General features: G+C 40.2%; 1 protein-coding gene across 6 annotated transcripts in view; it reads right to left on the bottom strand.

The window, feature by feature from the left end:
* Positions 1 to 8,369, bottom strand: part of fgfr2 (fibroblast growth factor receptor 2) — a 57,585-nt gene extending 49,216 nt beyond the window's left edge. For 3 of the 6 annotated variants that reach the window (XM_057847763.1, XM_057847764.1, XM_057847759.1), the window contains exons 1-2: positions 7,795 to 8,366; positions 6,034 to 6,289 (exon numbers count right to left, since the gene is read on the bottom strand). In XM_057847763.1, the coding sequence (XP_057703746.1) occupies positions 6,034 to 6,214 (181 nt within the window). In that variant the 5' untranslated portion in view covers positions 6,215 to 6,289; positions 7,795 to 8,366. Of the gene's footprint in view, positions 1 to 6,033; positions 6,290 to 7,794 lie in introns of all 6 variants that reach the window. The other 3 variants (XM_057847761.1, XM_057847762.1, XM_057847760.1) reach the window with 3 other exon arrangements.
* Positions 8,370 to 13,214: the final 4,845 nt, after the last annotated feature.

The following is a 13,214-nucleotide window of genomic DNA, read 5'->3' as shown; positions in this document are numbered from 1 at the left end:
AATGACATCCAGCACAAGGCCAGATAAATTCAGGACTGGTCATCAGCCAATTGAATGGCACATACAGACAAACAAGCAATCACACTCACACATCAGAGACACATCAATTTAAAACATTTATCTCATTCACTTCCATTGATAGCCATCTAATCCATTAATAAGGCTACTAGGACAGATGATGGCCTTAAACTAGGGCTGTCAAACGATTAAAATTTTTAATCGAGTTCCTCACAGCTTAAAAATTAATTAATCGTAATTAATCGCAATTCAAACCATCTCTAAAATATGCCATATTTTTCTGTAAATTATTGTTGGAATGGAAAGATACGACAAGATGGATACATACATTCAACATACTGTACATAAGTACTGTATTTGTTTATTATAACAATAAATCCACAAGATGGCATCAACATTATTAACATTCTTTCTGTAAAAGGGATCCACAGATAGAAAGACTTGTAGTTCTTAAAAGATAAATGTGAGTTTGTATATTGTGACTAAATATTGCCATCTAGTGTATATGTTGAGCTAAACGAAATGTTTGAATAGAGTTTGACCAAAGTCTGAGTATTATTCTGCATAGCTATTTTTATTGGGAATGCCGGTTCTCTTTGCATTGAGCTCTTTTCTTTTTCTGAACATTTTTTTTTTTTGAGAGATAGGAATATTATTTTTGTTGTGCTTTCAGTAAATGATACTGTAGTGACGTAACTGTTCTGCCCAAATGCATGATGGGAAGTTGTGCAACCAAGACTGTTGTTAAAATTATAATGTAGGCGGGTAATATTACCCTCTGCTTAATATAGACTGATGTCTCCGTACAACAATCGTATACTAAGGAAGTGACGTCATGGAGCGTGCCATCGCCACTTTTACTGCGGCACGCCGGCATTGTAAACAATGGAGGCGGACGATCAAGACTGGCATTTCCACTCCTTTTTTCTTTTTTAAAAAATGTATTTATTTATTTATTTATTTTTAACCTGCCCTGTTCAGCTGCTTGACACGGAGAATGGAAGTCTAAGCGCCTGGATAGTTTGAACAGTTTTAATGTTTCACATTGTGATCATTCAACATACGTCGTTTATTATGACAAAGCAGCAAACTGGAAGGGGTTATGGGGGAACAAAAGAAAAGAAACACATGAGAAGAAAGAAAAGAAACACAAACAACAACAAGAAATACATTGAACGCCTAACTACACTAACTACTAATATGTTGGTGCTATCGTCAGCTAAATTTCCGGTTGACACCATGTGGGGGGCCTGTTGACCAGGGAAATAGGGGGAAGGGGAGTCTATAAACTAAGTGATTGAAAGAGGTAGAGGGTACACAAATAAGCTATGTGATCCAGAACCTAGTAATGGTGTGAATCCCTTGTGAGTGTAAGCCTGTTGGCGACCGACCCTACGTCGCCCCATCGCCAAAGTGGGCCACCGGGACCCCCACACCCGAGCGCGCGTTTCTTTGGCCCCGCTCCTCTTTTCTTTTCTACAGTCATTGCTTACAGTTTGGAAAAGCACTATATAAGTATAACACCATTTACCATCATCTGTAGTGTATGTCTTTGCGAGTCATTTCTGGCTGTTTTGATGACTGCATCTGCCTCTCCGCCAACCCGTAATTTTAAATGTGGCACCAGCCGGCTCGCTCGATCAACATGAAGCGCTAATCATGCATTCACACATTTTTCTTGAACCTTCAAACGTGTGTCGCAAAATATGCTTCAATTCAGTGCCTTTTGGTGGTCCTCCGATCGCGGATTACATGGAGATGAGCGTTTTATGACAGCTAGTCTCCCGCGTTAAGTCAGCGATCAGCCAGCTGCTCGGCTGGCCCCTGCCAACTCAATGCTGACCGAACTGGAGTACAGTATATAAAAATGCGTAGGGGAAAATTAAACCACGAAAAGTGAACTGCATGGTCCCTGCAGTCACAGAGGCATGCAACCAGTTTTTTTTTCATGGCATTTCCGCCTGTCAAAACTGTCAAAACCAGGAAATATACGCAGCGCCACACCATATGTTTCTATTTGTTATTTTCCTACTGGTGAGTGCGCAACTGAGCATCGATTGTAAAATCCCAAGTAACGATGCCAGGCTTTTGTTGTTTTCTAAAGATTCATTTTAATCACAACCCGGCGGCTGCTCGTCAAAGCCGAGTGTGCCCTCAGTCCCTTCACTATAGCTCCCGCGTGATGCTTTCAAATGCGTTCACGAAAAAAACAGTGATCACAAAACGGAGTTCCCGAACCCTGGTCTAGAAGGTGTAGTAATTTAGAAATTTCCCGCCGGCAAGTAATGAGTTCCCGGTTCAGAGGTAAACCACACGGGTGATAACACATCATTCTGCTCCTTTGTATGCATGTGTAGTTTGCGCGAATGCAGGCGTACCTTGCAGAAGCGGGGGGGGCTTGAACGCACCTCAAACGTAGTCCGGACAGGTATAAAAATAGACGGCAAAATACCCCGAAGAAAACTATCTGTCCTAGTGTAGACATTTAGACTCGAAGGGTAGCAGTGATCATCCTCTGCCAGCCCCTCCCAGTCAAAATTGATTAGATGTCTATCGCCGTCAATGACAGCCAATAAGTTAAAATGTCTCACTCACACTTCTAGTTATACACTACTCGTTCCTGTCCTCCCTCTTGGATGTTGATTGCTGTCAATATCAGTGAACAAGTTAGCTATTAACTTCATAATTCTGACACAAATGTGCTAACTACTCATCAATTACTGTAAAATTAATTAAAATAAAAAAATAAATAAAAATCGGGAACAACCTTTGCTTAACAGTAAGTCATTTAGGCTAGGTTCATAATGCAGGTCTTAATGCACGAATCCGATTTTTTCATGTTTTTCCAACTCGAGTGTGGCATTAACTTGACGGTCTGAACTCTAAATGGGACAAGTCGCATAAAAGAATTCAAATCCGATCTGGGTCACTTTCATATGTGGTTTAAATCTGATCTGGGCCACGTTTTTCCAGAATGTAGCGGCGGTCTGAACTGTCAAGTCTCCCAAATCGGAATTCATGCAGCTATTACGTCAGCAAAAAGCGAGAGCGGCACGCAAGACAGCAGCTACATGCTGTTTGTTAGAGTTAGCGTCTCGATTTTACTACGAAAGAGGCGGGCTTGACCAAAGTGATGTAAAATAGAATGAAGAAAACGATAAGCCTGATAATGCTTGGTGTCTTACTGTGCGCCAAATGAGCAATATTTCAGTATTGCTTACATGGCTGAATCGGGGCAAACTGATGCACACACATAACGCTTTTATGTGTGTGTCATGCACGCACAGTGCGTAGTTATTTATTTTGATGCTTCTGCGCATGTAGATCAGTTTGCCTAGCACATGTCGGACTGCGAAATAATGCGCATGCGTAATACTTGAACGGGCTCAATGGACAAAGGCAATCTGAATGGGCACGCTAAAAAAACAGATATAACAAAAAAATCATAATTGTGCATTAAGACCTGCAGAATGAACCTAGCCTATGTGCAGCGTCACACCATGCTCCCACCTCTTCCCTCCGCTCCGAAGGAGGTATTTTCCTTTTCTAAATTTTGTCCAATCAATGTGATGCAACTCGGAAAGTTCGTTTGGCGTAGTGTGAATGCTGAACCTTTTCAACAAGTCATTTGCAAGTGTTGTTGCGAGGTAGCTCTCCAACCAGACTCTGGTCCTCTCGGTCTATTGTGAAAGTGCCCTTAATCTGCAGAATTGTCGAACTTTAAGAGGCAACTTTTCAGGTGTTCCTAAAGTTTGACAAGTGAATGAATAAACATTTGCATTGTAAGTATTCCGAAAGCTTAGTTTGCTGATGATCGTCCTTCCTTCTAATTTAGGGTACAAATCACATGAAAATTGTTAAGTATGTGTTAAACGCCAACTCCATTAAGTAGTCATTCACACTGGTGTAATGTAGTAATCTATTATTGTTTTCCTCTATCATCATCTCTGCCTCCTGCTGTGGACCAGTGACACATTAGGTGTTAGTTCGGAGTTCAGGTCTATTGTCAACAACATGACGCTCCCCCTCTCAAAAACACACACATTCTCTATGTCATTAGCTAGACAACTGACACTTTTATACTTTTACAGCTGCCCTCCTACTATTGAGATAGCACAGTGTAACAAAATGGCAATAAACACCCAACAAGCAGCATATCTTCTCACACGCACACTTGACAACCATGACCATGACTGCTTATGGCATCCTGCAAGTTTGTTTTTGACAATCCGTGTATGGTAAAATGATCCTAAATCTGTGCCAAGAACGCAACTTCAGTATTCACGCGGTCACAAGAAACATTGTGTCAGTCTCAATGTTACTTGTGTCAGTCTCAACATGAAAGACTCAACTTTGCTGTCTCTAATTATCTAACCACTCAAGTATTTGGAGTTGGTCTCCATGAAGCACAAAATGTTTTTTTAAAGAACAAAGTTTGGCAGGGAGAGCATAGGACAAGGGCCAAGTCATGAACTGACTTTTGTCAGCTGCACTCGCTTTCGGGCTGTCTTCCAGTGTGGCACTTTTATTCTATATATGCAAAGGCAAAGGCTTGTGAACTAGAGTAAACCGATGTAATGGATTGTGTTTGGCGCCATTGTCAGAGTGCAAACGGAGTGCGCCTGGACAAGGTAAACACGCTCCCACAGATACCACAGCGGCTTCAGTGACAACAATGGCTCTGTTGTGTTGAGCCTTAACTAGAACACCGGCTTGGCTATAACTGTTACAGGTAGACAAACTCGCAGAGCCACACGAGCTCTAGTGAGACTACACTGATATGCAATCTCAACCATCTAAAGTTATTTTACTCCCACGCGCACACACTGTGTTGCTGCAGGGCAGAGCGGGCTGGAGGGAATCCCAAACATCTCCGTAAGGGGGTGTTATTAGGACAGAGAGGGTGGGACCACCAGCCACTCTGTCTCCCTAACATTAACGCCCTCCAGGACACACCAGTGGTTGCAATATGGAAGACATGTTGCATGACTAAAAGCTTCTGGAAGTGCAGTCGCATGATTTCTGGGCTTCCCAGCTCAACGAAATGTCATTTCTAGAACAAGTCTTAGAAGACAACTGAATTGTTGGAAAACTGTTTATTCGTCCTTCAAGCTGCGGAAAAGCAAGACATCCTCTCATCAACAGTAAAGTGCAAGAGAAGATGTAGGATGAATACTGTATAAGTGTGGCAGGCTGGGGGAGGGGGTGAAACGTGATTTGTTTGGTAAACAAACAAGTAGCATGCTGATTAAACAGTGCAACAAAAGGCTTTGGAATGTTATAGAAAGCAGAAATTAACATAAAAACTTTCTTTTCAAACGCATGAGTGGACACGAAAACACTCCCAAAATAAAATTAACAATAGAACAATAAGACGAGCGCCAAAGTCAATTAATTGGATCAAGGCTATACTGTACGTTTATAAGAATTCTTGGATTGCATGCGTTCCATCTGCACTATTATTGGGGTTTGTTATTGACAAATTATTGGAATAAATTGACACTGCAAAATAAGTGAATGTTTTCCTGCTAATCCAAGACTGATTGCTATTTGCTACGCACATACCAATTAGCACAGACGTACACGCACAGTTGAGAAAAATAATACTTAATATTAGAGTTTAAAAGGCTACTTGTATGATTTAAACAGTTCAACGAAATGTGTTTTCCCACCATACCGTACAATATAATGCCACATTTTTTACTCCAGTGAAAGCATACGCTACCATTCCAACACTCCACCCCCTCTTTCCATCTCACTTAATTCCAAGCAAGCAAGCAGGACATGAAAGTACTGCCAGCCTGCCAGTATAAACAGTGTCCCACCCTCCCCGGGCCCACCAACCTGCCTCTCACACTTAAGCATAATCTACACTCTCACAGACATCAGCAACAGATGACAAAGTAGCAGGCTTGTCATTTAAATGTTGTGTTTGACTTAACCAGCATCTATGTAATGTACATCTGCTTTCTAAAAACAAAAGCTCAACCACTCTCTACTTTTACGACTGCTCACCTTCAGGTTCCAAAGTGGTCTCCTCTTCCTTAGTGGTAGTAATGGGCGGCCGAGCCACGCTGACAGTTAACAGGGAGAGCAGGACAGCAGCCAGCAGCCAGACCCACGAGGCCATCCCGTTAGAGGGGGCCAGAGCTCCCCATACCCCCCTTCTCCGCCGCCCCCTGGACACTGATCCCATCTGAGGGGGTCTCCCCAACCATCAACTGCTGCCGGGTCGGACTGTCACGCACTGGAATTCACCCGATCGCCTGGGCTGTGAGTGGAATAAGACATTGGTTACCTGGGGAATCGGTGCTCCTTTTTTGATTGGAAATAGTAGTACTGTCAAACAAACTAATGCCAAAGATAAAAGGGAGCTGTAAGGTGCAGCTAATACTATCACTTAATTTCATCAGTGGCGCCACCAAGGCCTCCCCACTTGCCAGTATATCGTTAGATTGTAGTAGCATCATTTATACATTTCATCCCAAATGGGACGAAAATACACTTTATGCTTAATATATACATAACACAATACAACTGAATTATTGTGGAACTTAAAATGTTGACTGTACGGTTATGGGCTATGCACATAAAATCAATTGTAACATTAAATATAGCACAATACACCAAAGTATATAAGTAGGCGTGTCTTTCTGATAGTTTTCTTCTGTCCTTTTTACTGCAACAACATCATAAAAACATGAAATTATGGCTTTTAGTTTTGGTGTGCCACCCTAAGATTTTAAGTGGCCCCATCTGGCCACCCCAATGAAAAATTTCTGGAGGCGCCACTGAATTTCATGTGGATCATCGGCACCGTACCACACTTTAAATCGTGTACTAATGATTCCTGTGCACACAAAGGATGCGCTGAACCTGTTGCTCACACCAGAACCTTTTGGTGAATTTTTATTTCACAATTTTGCAAATCAACTGTAATAGTTACATGACTTTAAATTATGTCATACCTTTGTCAGGTCCCCAAATTGAGCTTTATTTTATTTTCTATTGCTGTTTTTTTTTTTTCTTCAATACATTTTTCTACTTTATAAGAATTGCAATTAGTACTAATGACAGATAACCGATCAAATGAAAGCTACTACTTAAGGGAAAAATAAGCCTAAAACAATTCACATTGCCCAAATATACACCGATTATACTAATTATTTTAGAATGAAATTTAGATTTTTTTTTTAAATAGTGTCAAACTCTGTTGCTGCGCTCCAAACGTGAGTACTGCCTTCATTTAAAGCAGACTTTTGAATGATTTTTTGGGGGGGCTCTGATTGAATTCCCATTGAAATTCAAATCAGTTGGCTTTTCCTCAATGGGGGGTCATTTGGAGCTGCTGGGTGATTTAGGGGCCCCGGGACCAAAGTGGTGAAACAACAACTGCGACAACGGGATAATTGGCACAGTAAAGGCGATGTAGAAAATTAAGCATAGTAATAAATAACCAGGGCCCACGTTAATGGGATCTAAAGTGATGATGCAAGGTGCTGTATAGTAATTCGCCTACTAAAACAAACAAGGGTCATTTTTACTGCACATGGGGAAATAATTATTATTATTAAAATGATGGAGATCAACACAGTGACAATACGCATCACTATATATATCCTTTATTCATATTTATGTGCGGTTCATTTTAGAAATGCAAATATATCGAGCAGTGTCAAAACTTAAAAACACACAATTCCTCAAATGCAGCACAACCCATGCACGTAATGCAAGTTTATCCTGCCGGGTTGGCTCATAAACAAAAGACACACTTACCAGAGTGGAGTAAAATCGTGTAGTTGTGTTTTGGCATGCACGAATAAAGGAGGACAGAACATGGGCTCGATCCAGACTGAGGAATGTCTCCCAACTCCTCAACGCTCCGAAAAGAAAATCTGTTTGGAGTTAACTAATCCACACTCCGATGAAATCACAGCATATATTCCAAGTCTGACTCGCAGAGCAGTCCGCTGCCATGCAAAGAAATCCCGCTTTAACGCGTTTTATCCGTGAAAGTGGGGTTTTAAAAAAAAGGCACAGTGAAGTAAGCCCCGAAACTTTCGTCCTCGTCACCAAGTTTCTTCTTCCAGGGCGCAACAAAAATCCAGCTGTGCACTTGACAACTCAAAAGAAAGTCCGAACGAGGGTGGACGAGAGATTAAGAGGTACGATAATACAGATGTCCGATGCAAAATGTGTTAAAATCCATCAGCGTGTGTCCTCTTCTCTTCGCCGACACTCCTCGCAGTGTTTTACGCAGACGCTTTGTCAGGTTTACTAGCTTTTTCTCCTCCTTACGTCTCCACACATTGCCCTCCTCCTTCATCCCTCCCTCGCTCCGCGCTCCCCCTTTCGCTGTAATTCGAGCTGCTTCCTGGCCGCAGTGCTTTTGGGCCTCGCCTCCCTCCACCCATGCAAGCATCCAAGCGTGTGTGACCGTGTTCAACTCGCTCAAAAGCGGGAGACCCAACCAGCGCTTCACCGGGCTCCGCAGTTAGAGCGCCTTCTAGTGTACAAAGCGTGACATGTCAAGGTCCACAACTGACTAGCCATTTCCCAACATTTATTGACCCAAGGCAGGGCTATGGCCTCCATAGGACTCAAAGCAGATATAATTTAGAGGCACACACGGAGTTTAAGGGGGGGCCAGGAGTGCCAGGCCCCCCTTGGTGGCCGAAATGTGTCATTGCATGTAATTGACTTTCCTATAAATATAAAAGTTGTAAAGCAAGAAAACAAACAACAAAAATGAATGAAATGAACAACAAAAAAATATTTTTATAATGGGTCAAAATTATTTTTTGAACAGATCATGTGACTAGCACCTCAGACAGTCATTTGCTTTGCATATTATCCCCCCCCCCCCCAAAAAAAAAAAAAATTAAAAAATAAGAGGTCAGTTTTATTTTTCAAATGATTTTTTTTTCTTTGAAAATATTTTTTTTTGATTGAAGCAACTTTGGGGGGATTGAATGATTTAGACACAAATGTCCTACCCATAATATGGCCCAAACACAAAAAAGGATTGCTAAAATTAAAAAAAAAAAAAAAAAACTTCTTAGTGAAAAATTAAGTGTTCAAATGCAAATTTTTGAGCCTCAAATATTTTTTCGAGTTCAAAAACTTTTTTTTATGATTGAAATGTTTCTTTTTTTTTGATTGAAGTGATTTTTCTTTTGAAAATATATATTTTTTTAATGAAGCAACTTAATTTTTTTGATTGAATAATAAAGACACCATTGTCCCAGCCAAAATGTGGCCCAAAGACAAAACAACATTACTTCAATCAAAAAAAGTTATTTCAATCTAAAAAAAAAGAAAAGTTTTTTTTTTTCCACTTCAAAAATCAGTTCAATCAAAAAGTTTCTTTTTTTTTGATTGAAGTGATTTTTCTTTTGAAAATATTTTTTTTTTGTATGAAGCAAATTAATTTTTTGATTGAATAATAAAGACACCATTGTCTCAGCCAAAATGTGGCCCAAAGACAAAACAACATTACTTCAATCAAAAAAAGTTATTTCAATCTAAAAAAAAAAAAAAAAAATTGACTTAAATTTAAATAAATAAATACATAAAAATTAAAATACTTTCAAATGCATTTTTTGGGGTTTCAAATTTATTTTTGCATTCAAACACTCTTTTTTTTTTTATATTGAAGTGACTTTTTTTAATTTAAAATATATATTTTGATTGAGGCAACTTTATGTTTTGATTGAAGCATTTTTTGATTGAATAATGAAGACACAAATCTACCTCCATATGGCTCCGCCCAGGGGATACAATTTGTGACTGAGGTAACTACATGGGCACTACACCGGCAGGCATACCATATACAATGGATGATGATCTCGGTGAAAAGTATAGCTGTCCTGCCAGCAGCCTGATTTAGAATTCCCCTCAAGAATAATGGGAGACAAAAAAACGCTAATTTTCAACTTATAATTATAAATTCTTGCGTTTCGGGGTCATCAACATGTTGTTCCCCCCCGCCCCAAAAGTCAAACTCCGCCTATGTTTCGAGGGCTTCCGTTTCTGTCAATAATGTGGTTAAGTGATCATTCAACTATTTACCAACACAAATTCATGCAGGCTATTTTTTTCTGCACATTAAATCCCTTCACAGCCTCTGCTAGATGACCCAGACATCATCAGATGAATAAAAGTTGCTTTTATGGCTCTCACAATCACAGGGAGACACATTAAAATGGAATCATGCGATAACACATAAGAGGTTATAACCGTACTATAACGAAAAGCATGATCATCATCGATAGTAAAAAAAAACATTGGCAACTGGCCAATTCAGAACAGTGATTAACTCCCTCGCTGCCATTAAAGACCAAATGTGAAGTAAGGTTGGCCAACCATGTTCTTCAATCATATCAATGGCTAAACAATTATAAGCATATTTTCTTTTTTTTTTTTTTTTAATGCAACACTTCCAGATTCTTTGTTTAACCAATAGCAACGCCCTTGACAACGAAAATGCTGTTCTTCGACAATCTTCGGAAATTACGTCACACAGAGAACTGCGAGGGAAGTCCGCCATAGAACAGTATTGTTGCATTGCTTCTCGGTAAGATGCCACGGCGGTGTGTGGCGATGTATTGTTCTCAATCTAAAGAAAAGTTGTATGAGTGGCCAAAGGATAGCAGGGCACGTAAATGGACATCTTTCGTTCGCACGAAGCGAATGAATTTCACGCCATCATCGAGTAGTGTTCTCTGCTACAAACACTTCGAATATGCCTGCTTCCTCAACCGGTCTGCTTATGATCAAGGATTTGCCAAAAAGTAAGTGTGATTTTTGGATAGATGACTGATGACTTTGTCAAAGCAGAGCTGCCAACTGTTGTGGAATGAACAGTAGAAAGTAGCGACGTTAGCCGTAAGGTAACTCAAGGCAAAACCCCGATCATGTTGTGGAATGAACAGTAGAAGCTAGCGACGTTAGCTGAAAGCTAACTTGTGGCAATCACCGATCATAGTTGTATTGAGTTCATTTCGCATTTTACACTTATAAATTCGTCAAAACTCTTCTTTTATCCCAGGCAATAGTAGGTGGTTTATTTACCTGACATGTTTCGGCGAACACATCCACCTTCGTCGGAGGGTCCAAAGGCGGAAGTGTTTGCCGAAACATGTCAGGTAAATAATAGCTGACGTCGCTAGCTTCTACTGTTCATTCCACAACATGATCGGGGATTCGTCAAACTTTTCTTTTATCCAAGGCAATAGTAGGTGGTTTATTTACCTGACATGTTTCAGCGAACACTTCCGCCTTCGTCAGAGGGTCCGAAGGTGGAGGTGTTTGCCGAAACATATCAGGTAAATAAAAGTTAACGTCGCTAGCTTCTACTATTCATTCCACAACATGATCGGGGATTCATCAAAACTTTTCTTCTATCCCAGGCAATAGTAGGTGGTTTATTTACCTGACATGCTTCAAATCCTAAAAATAATAACAGCCTATATTTTACCAATCTTGTAATCTCGATGGGTCTTGTCTCCATTCCATGTCGGGTAGTCTGGGCACATTGTTTGCATCCTGATTAGCGTCTGGCTAATACATGTACGGTCCAACATAAAATTCCAACCTCCTCCTCTTCCTCCAACTCTTCAAAAACTTGGATCTCCTCACTTGCGCTCGATCTAGCGCTTATATCGCTGTTTGAATCATTGTTTGAAGGGCTTTGTAGGGCGGCCGTATGGAGCGCTGCCATCACTGTTCTCGGTGTGACGTATCACTTCCGGGTTCGTCCCCTTTCAGGCTCGAACTTCGGAAACGCGATTATTTTGTCAAATACAACATATAATTTTTTTTTCATGCTTTATTTGTTGGACAATGTTTAATTACTTTAATTGTGACCTTATTTGGCGTTTTATGAAATTACTTCACATTTGGTCCAATCAAAGACATCCAATCATTTTGAAGTGGGAGCATTGGCAGCGAATAAACCCATGTTTGTACTCGGGGTGTGACAAAATATCAAAATGGTGATATATTGTGATACTTTGTATCTCAAAAGGTTATCGATATGCTCCTGCCAAGAATCAAGATATCGTTTAAAAAAGGTGTCAATGTCTCAAAAAAATATAAGAAAAATGAACCAACAAGTTGCTACCAAAATCTTCTACCATAAAAGTGTCTCAGTTAATTCTAAGGCTGCAATGACGGTGCTCGACGCCCAATCCATTTAGACTGGGAACATTCGTTCATTCGAAACCAGAGCATTCACAGTTATTCTGTTCGATTTTCAGGGCATTTACAGGTCACTTGCTGTTCATTTTAGGGTATTTCAGGTCATTTCCTGTTGAGTTTAAGTTATTGCCTATTCATTTGGGTGATTCCCAGGTCATTTCCTGTTCTGTAAGTCAAAATAAACAGGAAGAGACCCCTAAAAAACCCCAAAAGCAACAGGAAGTAACTGAAAATCAACAGGGAAATGACCTTAAATGGCCTAAAATTACCTCATTGCCTGGCATTGGCTGCCAAAGACCGCCATAGACGTTCAATCCGTTTGGAGTGGGAGGGATGGCAACAAATGAACGAGTGTTCAATGAACGAACGTTCATTCGCTGCCACCCTCCCAGTTCAAATGGATTGGACGTCTACTAGTGATGAACTCATTCCAATTCACAGCAGAAGCTTGTTTTTCATTTATTAGTTGTTTGTAGAATATCCTACAATGATTTCCTGATCAATGTATCTATAATCGTTGTATCGCCATATTGTCAGATCATCGTTATCGTGAGCTTTGTATTGCAAATCGTATCGCATCGTGAGGTACCAAGAGGTTCCCACTCCTAGTTTGTACTGCATTTTGACTTTGAGGACCACTCAGGTTTTGTAAAATAGCTATATAAATAAATTTGAATTTCTAATTTGTATTTACAGCCAGTCATCTAAGTTTAAACGAATGGACGTCTATCGCCGTCAATGCATGCAATGAGTTAAATATTATATGGAAAAAAATCTATTTTAGAGCTAGGGCGTAGGTTTGGTCTCAATAATGGTCGGGACGATATAACAGCATAAGCTGCATTTACACTTTTTGCTGGAGACAGGACATTAATAAGACCAAACAGATTGGGTCAACGGCGGTCAGGGCGACATTTCTCACCAATAAGAACCTAATTAATTGATAGGCTAAATGATGAATGCAAAATAAATCTGTATTGACTTGTACTAACTGT

This window comes from Corythoichthys intestinalis, chromosome 10 (assembly GCF_030265065.1).
Source record: "Corythoichthys intestinalis isolate RoL2023-P3 chromosome 10, ASM3026506v1, whole genome shotgun sequence".
NCBI classification, from domain to species: Eukaryota; Metazoa; Chordata; class Actinopteri; order Syngnathiformes; family Syngnathidae; genus Corythoichthys; species Corythoichthys intestinalis.
This window is presented reverse-complemented; position numbering and strand designations above follow the sequence as displayed.